We start from the raw sequence: 10,000 nt of genomic DNA, 5'->3' as shown, positions 1-10,000 counted from the left end.
AGTACCAGGGATTAGGTTTAGTACCAGGGGTTAGGTTTAGTACCAGGGGTTAGGTTTAGTACCAGGGCTTAGTACCAGGGGTTAGTACCAGGGGTTAGTACCAGGGGTTAGGTTTAGTACCAGGGGTTAGGTTTAGTACCAGGGGTTAGTACCAGGGGTTAGGTTTAGTACCAGGGGTTAGGTTTAGTACCAGGGGTTAGTACCAGGGGTTAGGTTTAGTACCAGGGGTTAGGTTTAGTACCAGGGGTTAGTACCAGGGGTTAGTACCAGGGGTTAGGGTTAGTACCAGGGGTTAGTACCAGGGGTTAGTACCAGGGGTTAGTACCAGGGGTTAGGTTTAGTACCAGGGGTTAGGTTTAGTACCAGGGGTTAGTACCAGGGGTTAGTCCCAGGGGTTAGTACCAGGGGTTAGGTTTAGTACCAGGGGTTAGTACCAGGGGTTAGTACCAGGGTTTAGTACCAGGGGTTAGGTTTAGTACCAGGGGTTAGGTTTAGTACCAGGGGTTAGGTTTAGTACCAGGGGTTAGTACCAGGGGTTAGGTTTAGTACCAGGGGTTAGGTTTAGTACCAGGGGTTAGTACCAGGGGTTAGTACCAAGGGTTAGTACCAGGGGTTAGTACCAGGGGTTAGTACCAGGGGTTACTACCAGGGGTTAGGTTTAGTACCAGGGATTAGTACCAGGGGTTAGTACCAGGGGTTAGGTTTAGTACCAGGGGTTAGTACCAGGGGTTAGGTTTAGTACCAGGGGTTAGGTTTAGTACCAGGGGTTAGTACCAGGGGTTAGTACCAGGGGTTAGTACCAGGGGTTAGTACCAGGGGTTAGTACCAGGGGTTAGGTTTAGTACCAGGGGTTAGTACCAGGGGTTAGTCCCAGGGGTTAGTACCAGGGGTTAGGTTTAGTACCAGGGGTTAGGTTTAGTACCAGGGATTAGTACCAGGGATTAGTACCAGGGGTTAGTACCAGGGGTTTAGTACCAGGGGTTAGGGTTAGTACCAGGGGTTAGGTTTTGTACCAGGGGTTAGTACCAGGGATTAGTACCAGGGGTTAGTACCAGGGGTTTAGTACCAGGGGTTAGGTTTAGTACCAGGGGTTAGTACCAGGGGTTAGGTTTAGTACCAGGGATTAGTACCAGGGATTAGTACCAGGGGTTAGTACCAGGGGTTAGTACCAGGGGTTAGTACCAGGGGTTTAGTACCAGGGGTTAGGTTTAGTACCAGGGGTTAGGTTTAGTACCAGGGGTTAGGTTTAGTACCAGGGGTTAGTCCCAGGGGTTAGTCCCAGGGGTTAGTACCAGGGGTTAGGTTTAGTACCAGGGGTTAGGTTTAGTACCAGGGGTTAGTACCAGGGGTTAGGTTTAGTACCAGGGGTTAGGTTTAGTACCAGGGGTTAGTACCAGGGGTTAGGTTTAGTACCAGGGGTTAGGTTTAGTACCAGGGGTTAGTACCAGGGGTTAGTACCAGGGGTTAGTACCAGGGGTTAGGGTTAGTACCAGGGGTTAGTACCAGGGGTTAGTACCAGGGGTTAGTACCAGGGGTTAGGTTTAGTACCAGGGGTTAGGTTTAGTACCAGGGGTTAGTACCAGGGGTTAGTCCCAGGGGTTAGTACCAGGGGTTAGGTTTAGTACCAGGGGTTAGTACCAGGGGTTAGTACCAGGGGTTAGTACCAGGGGTTAGGTTTAGTACCAGGGGTTAGGTTTAGTACCAGGGGTTAGGTTTAGTACCAGGGGTTAGTACCAGGGGTTAGTACCAGGGGTTAGTCCCAGGGGTTAGTACCAGGGGTTAGGTTTAGTACCAGGGGTTAGTACCAGGGGTTAGTACCAGGGGTTACTACCAGGGGTTAGGTTTAGTACCAGGGATTAGTACCAGGGGTTAGTACCAGGGGTTAGGTTTAGTACCAGGGGTTAGTACCAGGGGTTAGGTTTAGTACCAGGGGTTAGGTTTAGTACCAGGGGTTAGTACCAGGGGTTAGTACCAGGGGTTAGTACCAGGGGTTAGTACCAGGGGTTAGGTTTAGTACCAGGGGTTAGTACCAGGGGTTAGTCCCAGGGGTTAGTACCAGGGGTTAGGTTTAGTACCAGGGGTTAGGTTTAGTACCAGGGATTAGTACCAGGGATTAGTACCAGGGGTTAGTACCAGGGGTTAGTACCAGGGGTTAGTACCAGGGGTTTAGTACCAGGGGTTAGGGTTAGTACCAGGGGTTAGGTTTAGTACCAGGGGTTAGTACCAGGGATTAGTACCAGGGGTTAGTACCAGGGGTTTAGTACCAGGGGTTAGGTTTAGTACCAGGGGTTAGTACCAGGGGTTAGGTTTAGTACCAGGGATTAGTACCAGGGATTAGTACCAGGGGTTAGTACCAGGGGTTAGTACCAGGGGTTTAGTACCAGGGGTTTAGTACCAGGGGTTAGGTTTAGTACCAGGGGTTAGTACCAGGGGTTAGTCCCAGGGGTTAGTACCAGGGGTTAGGTTTAGTACCAGGGGTTAGTACCAGGGGTTAGGTTTAATACCAGGGGTTAGTACCAGGGGTTAGGTTTAGTACCAGGGGTTAGTACCAGGGGTTAGGTTTAGTACCAGGGGTTAGTACCAGGGGTTAGGGTTAGTACCAGGGGTTAGGGTTAGTACCAGGGGTTAGGTTTAGTACCAGGGGTTAGGTTTAGTACCAGGGGTTAGGTTTAGTACCAGGGGTTAGTACCAGGGGTTAGGTTTAGTACCAGGGGTTAGTACCAGGGGTTAGTACCAGGGGTTAGGTTTAGTACCAGGGGTTAGGTTTAGTACCAGGGGTTAGTACCAGGGGTTAGTACCAGGGGTTAGTACCAGGGGTTAGGTTTAGTACCAGGGGTTAGTACCAGGGGTTAGGTTTAGTACCAGGGGTTAGTACCAGGGGTTAGGGTTAGTACCAGGGGTTAGGTTTAGTACCAGGGGTTAGTACCAGGGGTTAGTACCAGGGGTTAGTACCAGGGGTTAGGTTTAGTACCAGGGGTTAGTACCAGGGGTTAGGTTTAATACCAGGGGTTAGTACCAGGGGTTAGTCCCAGGGGTTAGTACCAGGGGTTAGGTTTAGTACCAGGGGTTAGTACCAGGGGTTAGGTTTAATACCAGGGGTTAGTACCAGGGGTTAGTACCAGGGATTAGGTTTAGTACCAGGGGTTAGTACCAGGGATTAGGTTTAGTTCCAGGGGTTAGTACCAGGGGTTAGTACCAGGGGTTAGGGTTAATATCAGGGGTTAGGATTAGGATTGTTTCTCCAACTCTCCTGGTTTGTGATCTGTATCTGTTTTTCTGTCCTGGAAAGGATGAGAAAAACAATTTGGAAAATTATTACAAACTTTGTTGTTTCGTTAATGACATTGTATGTTTGACTAATAAAGTTTTTTGATAAATAATGTTTTTTTACTAATAAAGTTTGTTTTGACTAATAAGGTTTGTTTTGACTAATAAAGTTTGTTTTGACTAATACAGTGTTTATCTTTCAAAAAGAGGCTGCGTGGCGTAGTCGGCTGGGGTTCGTCGTCGCTTGAGCAACAACAGGACCCTCTGCACATTCTCGGTGTGCAGCCGATGTCGGGGGGCGTCGACCTACTCCTGGCCATGGAGAGACCAGAGGGGGAAGGAGAGGGTGGAGGAGGGTACCTAACCTCACAGGAGCTGATCCTTAGGATGGGGGAGGCGGGGAGGAGAGGGGGTGGGAGAGGACAGGGAGGGGTGTCGGCTACAGGAGGCCAGAGAGGGCAGCTCCAGGGTGTCCTAGCGGGCGCGGAGGTGCTGGCGCTAGCCTGCTCAGGGGAGCTCGACTGCGGGGACAGAGTGTGTGAGAAGGCCCTGGTGGTGGAAGGTGGAGCGATGGTCACCTACAGCACCCCGACAGTCAGCTTCATCACACCACGATACAGCCGCACGGAGACATGCACCTGCCCAGGTCAGTACACACACAGCCTATTTTCATCATATGATCTTTTCATCCCTCCCCCTGCTATATCTTTCTAACCCCCACTCTGTCCTTTCCTCCTTCTATTATGTCTCTCTTTACCCCCCCCCCCCCCCCCCTAGGAGGTACCTGTCCCAACCCCGTAGAGGAGCAGTGTGAGGGCCAATCCTGTCCTATAGACATGCAGTGTGTTCGTTCCAGCCCCACAGCGCCCTCTGTCTGCCAGTGTCTGCCTGACAGGATGGACCAGTGTGCAGGTGATAATATTGTTTATATGAAGGAAGGAGGAAGCTATATGTTTACTGTGTGCAGGTGAGATGAACCACATGCAGATAAGAGGATAACCTTTCTAGCCCAGGGATTCCCGCTAGCGGAACACCCACAACATTCCGCTGAAAAGGCAGCACGCGAAATTCAAAAATATTTTTTGATAAATATTTAACTTTCACACATTAACAAGTCCAATACAGCAAATGAAAGATAAACATCTTGTTAATCTACCCATGGTGTCCGATTTCAAAAATGATTTACAGTGAAAGCACAACATATGATTATGTTAGGTCAGAGCCAAGTCACAAACACACACAGCCATTTTTTCAGCCAACAATAGGAGTTAGAAAAAGCAGGAATATAGATCAAATGAATCACTAACCTTTGATTATCTTCATCAGATGACAGTCATAGGACATCATGTTATACATGTATTGTGTGTTTTGTTCGATAATGTGCATATATATATAAAAAAAATCTCAGTTTACATTGGCGCGTTACGTGCAGTAATGTTTTGATTCCAAAACATCCGGTGATTTTGCAGAAATACTCATAATAAACATTGATAAAAATGCAAGTGTTATTCACAGAATTAAAGATAAATTTATCCTCTATGCAACCGCTGTGTCAGATTTCAAAAAAACTTTGCGGAAAAAGAATAATCTGAGAACGGCGCTCAGAGCCCAATCCAGCCAAAGAAATAGCCGCCATTTTGGCGTCAACAGAAGCTACAAAAACACTATAAATATTCACTTACCTTCGAATAACTTCATCAGAAGGCACTCCCAGGATTCCCAGATCGACAATAAATGACTGATTTGTTCCATAAAGTTCCATAAAGCCCATCATTTAGCCACTTGTTGTTAGCATGTTCAGCCCAGTAATCCATTTTCATGACGCACGAGCAATCCCTCCAGACAAAAACTCAAAAAGTTCCGTTACAGGTCGTAGAAACAGGTCAAATGATGTATGCAATCCATATTTAGGATGTGTTTAACATTAATCATCAATAAGGATCCAACCGGAGAATTTCATTGTCTGAAGAAAGAGCATTGGAACGAGAGCACTCTCTCTCTCTCGCTCGCGACCGCGCATCATGAGACAGAGGCTTTCAAACCTCCAGGAAGGTATCTCTCCAGGAACAGGGTTGGAGTTAAAACCTACAGGAGGGTCTCTCTCCAGGAACAGGGTTGGAGTTAAAACCTACAGGAAGGTCTCTCTCCAGGAACAGGGTTGGAGTTAAAACCTACAGGAAGGTCTCTCTCCAGGAACAGGGTTGGAGTTAAAACCTACAGGAAGGTCTCTCTCCAGGAACAGGGTTGGAGTTAAAACCTCCAGGAAGGTTTCTCTCCAGGAACAGGGTTGGAGTTAAAACCTACAGGAAGGTTTCTCTCCAGGAACAGGGTTGGAGTTAAAACCTACAGGAAGGTTTCTCTCCAGGAACAGGGTTGGAGTTAAAACCTACAGGAGGGTCTCTCTCCAGGAACAGGGTTGGAGTGAAAACCTCCAGGACGGTAACGCTCCAGGAACACAGTTAAAACCTCCAGGACGGTAAAGCTCCAGGAAGGTATCTCTCCAGGAACAGGGTTGGAGTTAAAACCTCCAGGAAGGTATCTCTCCAGGAACAGGGTTGGAGTTAAACCCTACAGGAGGGTATCTCTCCAGGAACAGGGTTGGAGTTAAAACCTACAGGAGGGTATCTCTCCAGGAACAGGGTTGGAGTTAAAACCTCCAGGAAGGTATCTCTCCAGGAACAGGGTTGGAGTGAAAACCTCCAGGACGGTAACACTCCAGGAACACAGTTAAAACCTCCAGGACGGTAAACCTCCAGGAAGGTATCTCTCCAGGAACAGGGTTGGAGTTAAAACCTCCAGGAAGGTATCTCTCCAGGAACAGGGTTGGAGTTAAAACCTCCAGGAAGGTATCTCTCCAGGAATAGGGTTGGAGTTAAAACCTCCAGGAATAGGGTTGGAGAGCCCTGGTATAAGACATTCCTAATACATCTGGTTATATTTGATAATAATCGCCTGGCTCCTGAGTCTAGCCATCTTTGTTGTTTACAGATCTGAAGAGGAATGGTGGAGTTGATGGTGATACATGCCTAAATTGTAATGCAGTGGCTGTTATACTGTATGAATTGTGAATAAGACCCATTCACCGCATGCAACGAGAAGTTGCTCCTATCCCTTCTGCTAATTGGGTAACTTTAGTAAATGTTTTGTTGTCTGAGTGAGAGAAATTATGTAAATATAGATGAATCTATGTATTTTTGAAAAAAAATGAGACATTGAGGATTATAATAAATACCGCTTTGATGTCATACAAAACACCTGTGAGTCCAAATGTGCACTTCATATTTCCATAAAACTCATGTCATATACAGTGTCAACTTTTTTGATCACTATGTTTGATGCACAGTTAGTTACAAGATGACATGGTGTCATACCCTGGGTTGTCTGTTTATTTTGAAGAACATTTGCAGCGGTACACGCACCAAAATTACGATCTGTTTCTTCATGACAATCTGACCCTGATTGTGATTTATAATGGACCGTCTTTGGATTGCGTAGACAACAACAGTAATTTGTTATGGCTTGGTGGCAGGGTTGTGTTCCAGACTAAACAACTACAAGGGCTCTATTTCGCCTGGTGTCCAACGCACATTTGGCAAATCTGACCATAATTCTATCCTCCTGATTCCTGCTTACAAGCAAAAACTAAAGCAGGAAGCACCAGTGACTCGGTCAATAAAGAAGTGGACAGATGATGCAGATGCTAAGCTACAGGACTGTTTTGCTAGCACAGACTGGAATATGTTCCGGGATTTTTCCGATGACATTGAGGAGTACACAATATCAGTCGCTGGCTTCATCAATAAGTGCATCGATGATGTCGTCCCCACAGTGACTGTACGTACATACCCCAACCAGAAGCCATGGATTACAGGCAACATCCGCACTGAGCTAAAGGGCAGAGCTGTCACTTTCAAGGAGCGGGACTCTAACCCGGAAGCTTATAAGAAATCCCACTATGCCTTCCGACGAACCATCAAACAGGCAAAACGTCAGTACAGGACTAAGATTGAATCGTACAACACCGGCTCTGACACTCATCGGATGTGGAAGGGCTTGCTAACTGTTACAGACTACAAAGGGAAACCCAGACGCCATCTGCCCATTGACACGAGCCTACCAGACGAGCTAAATTACTTCTATGCTCGCTTCGAGGCAAGCAACACTAAAGCATGCATGAGGGCATCAGCTGTTCTGGAAGACTGTGTGATCATGCTCTCCATAGCCGATGTAAGTAAGACCTTTAACCCTCCTGCTGTGTTCCGGTCGAATTGGACTGATTTTACAAATTTTCTCTCTGAAAAATATAGTTCATTTAATCTGATTGTTATAAGGTTCCATGACTTTGTCCACACAGGGCATCTGAACACACAAAATACATTTTGATGATTATCATTACATTTTGGGTGTTTTATTTAACTTTTGTACACCTGTGGTGTCCTGGTCAAAAATGACCGGTCATTAGAAATGAATGGGTGAGACTACAATTAGAGTATATTATTGAGTTCAGGCACATGCTCATTCATCAGATGGACACACTTCCTCTCCCAGACCCCCACATGCATGTGTGTTTGAGCACACGCACACACCTCACTCCCCTTCTTTGCTTCCATGGCAACCCCCACGGGAACCTTTCCCCAATAGAATCTTTCCCCCATGGGAACCACACCTGTTGGCATTCTCACAAACAATCGCAACATTGTTTCAATAATATATAGAACTTTTCTCGCAGCTCTGGTATATAAAGCTTTTTTGAGGCCTTGCTCACAATTCATTCTGTGGCAGCACAATGACCAAACGATATATTGTATGTGAGGCTCTTGATCATATCTTTGATCATGACACTGGTGAGGAGGAGAGAGTCCTTGTTAAACAAAGTAGTCTGTGATAAATAGCACAATATGTTTCATCTGAGTATTTGTTATAGTCAATATAATCCATACATTATGTTTTTTTTAAACTAAAAAACGAGTTGTATGAGCTCAGGTCAATGAGGCCTACAGGCCATAAATAGCAAATAGAAGTTCAAAACTTGTAATGTTCACAAGAACTTAAGTTGCTAAAAAGATCTAACTCAATATTAGGCAATAATATATGTATTATTATGGATTTATAATCAGCTATAATGAGGGCGGACATTTTGGATCAGGAACACAACAGGAGGGTTAAACAGGTCAACATTCACAAGCAACACTGAAACATGCATGAGAACATCAGCTGTTCCGGATGACTGTGTGATCATGTTCTCCGTAGCCGATGTGAGTAAGACCGTTAAACAGGTCAACATTCACAAGGCCGCAGGGCCAGACGGACTACCAGGACGTGTACTCCGAGCATGCGCTGACCAACTGGCAAGTGTCTTCATTGACATTTTCAACCTGTCCCTGACCGAGTCTGTAATACCAACATGTTTCAAGCAGACTACCATCTTCCCTGTTTCCAAGAACACCAAGGTAACCTGCATAAAATGACTACCGACCCATAGCGCTCACGTCTGTAGCCATGAAGTGCTTTGAAAGGCTGGTCATGGCTCACATCAATACCATTATCCCAGAAACCCTAGATCAAATCCAGTTTGCGTACCGCCCTAACAGATCCACAGATGATGCAATCTCTATTGCACTCCACACTGCCCTTTCCCACCTGGACAAAAGGAACACCTATGTGGGAAAGCTATTCATTGACTACAGCTCAGCGTTCAACACCATAGTGCCCTCAAAGCTCATCAATAAGCTAAGGACCCTGGGACTCAACACATCCCTCTGCAACTGGATCCTGGACTTCCTCACGGTCCTCCCCCAGGGGGTTAGGGTAGGTAACAACACATCCGCCATGCTGATTCTCAACACGGGGGCTCCTCAAGGGTGCGTACTCAGTCCCCTCCTGTACTCCCTGTTCACCCACGACTGCATGGCCAAGCACGACTCCAACACCATCATTAAGTTTGCTGACGACACAACGGTGGTAGGCCTGATCACCGACAACAATGAGACAGCCTATAGGGAGGAGGTCAGAGACCTGGTCGTGTGGTGCCAGAATAACAACCTCTCCCTCGACATGATTAAGACAAAGGTGATGATTGTGGACTACAGGAAAAGGAGGACAAAGCACGCCCCCATTCACATCGACGGGGCTGTAGTGGAGCAGGTTGAGAGCTTCAAACTTCAAGTTCCTTGGTGTCCACATCAACAACAAACTAGAACGGTCCAAACACACCAAGACAGTCGTGAAGAGAGCACGACAAAGCCTATTCCCCCTCAGGAGACTGAAAAGATTTGGCATGGGTCCTCAGATCCTGAAAAAGTTCTACAGCTGCACCATCGAGAGCATGCTGACCGGTTGCATCACTGCTTGGTATGGCAACTGCTCAGCCTAAATTTTTACAATAAACACTCTCAAAAAGCTCCAAAAGCATGAAGACCTTTCAAATGTGAGATTATGTGCAAATAGTTAAAGTACAAAAGGAAAAATAAAATAAATTTAAAAAAACAAAAGTGAAATAAACAATAAAAATGAACAGTAAACATTACACTCACAGAAGTTCCAAAAGAATAATGACATTTCAAATGTCATATTATGTATATTTACAGTGTTGTAACGATGTACAAATGGTTCAAGTACAAAAGGGAATATAAATAAGCATAAATATGGGTTGTATTTACAATGGTGTTTGTTCTTCACTGGTTGCCCTTTTCTTGTGGCAACAGGTCAGAAATACTGCTGCTGTGATGTCACG

General features: G+C 46.1%; 1 protein-coding gene across 1 annotated transcript in view; it reads left to right on the top strand.

Annotated features, from left to right (window-relative positions):
• The window catches only part of LOC120021179 (protocadherin Fat 3-like), a 150,975-nt gene that overhangs the window by 125,854 nt on the left and 15,121 nt on the right, over positions 1–10,000 (top strand). Inside the window, exons 33-34 of the mRNA XM_038964816.1 lie at positions 3,475–3,913; positions 4,045–4,179. Of these exons, the coding sequence (XP_038820744.1) occupies positions 3,475–3,913; positions 4,045–4,179 (574 nt within the window). The remainder of the gene's footprint in view (positions 1–3,474; positions 3,914–4,044; positions 4,180–10,000) is intronic.

The sequence above is a fragment of the Salvelinus namaycush genome, chromosome 26, assembly GCF_016432855.1.
Source record: "Salvelinus namaycush isolate Seneca chromosome 26, SaNama_1.0, whole genome shotgun sequence".
Taxonomy (NCBI): Eukaryota; Metazoa; Chordata; class Actinopteri; order Salmoniformes; family Salmonidae; genus Salvelinus; species Salvelinus namaycush.
This window is presented reverse-complemented; position numbering and strand designations above follow the sequence as displayed.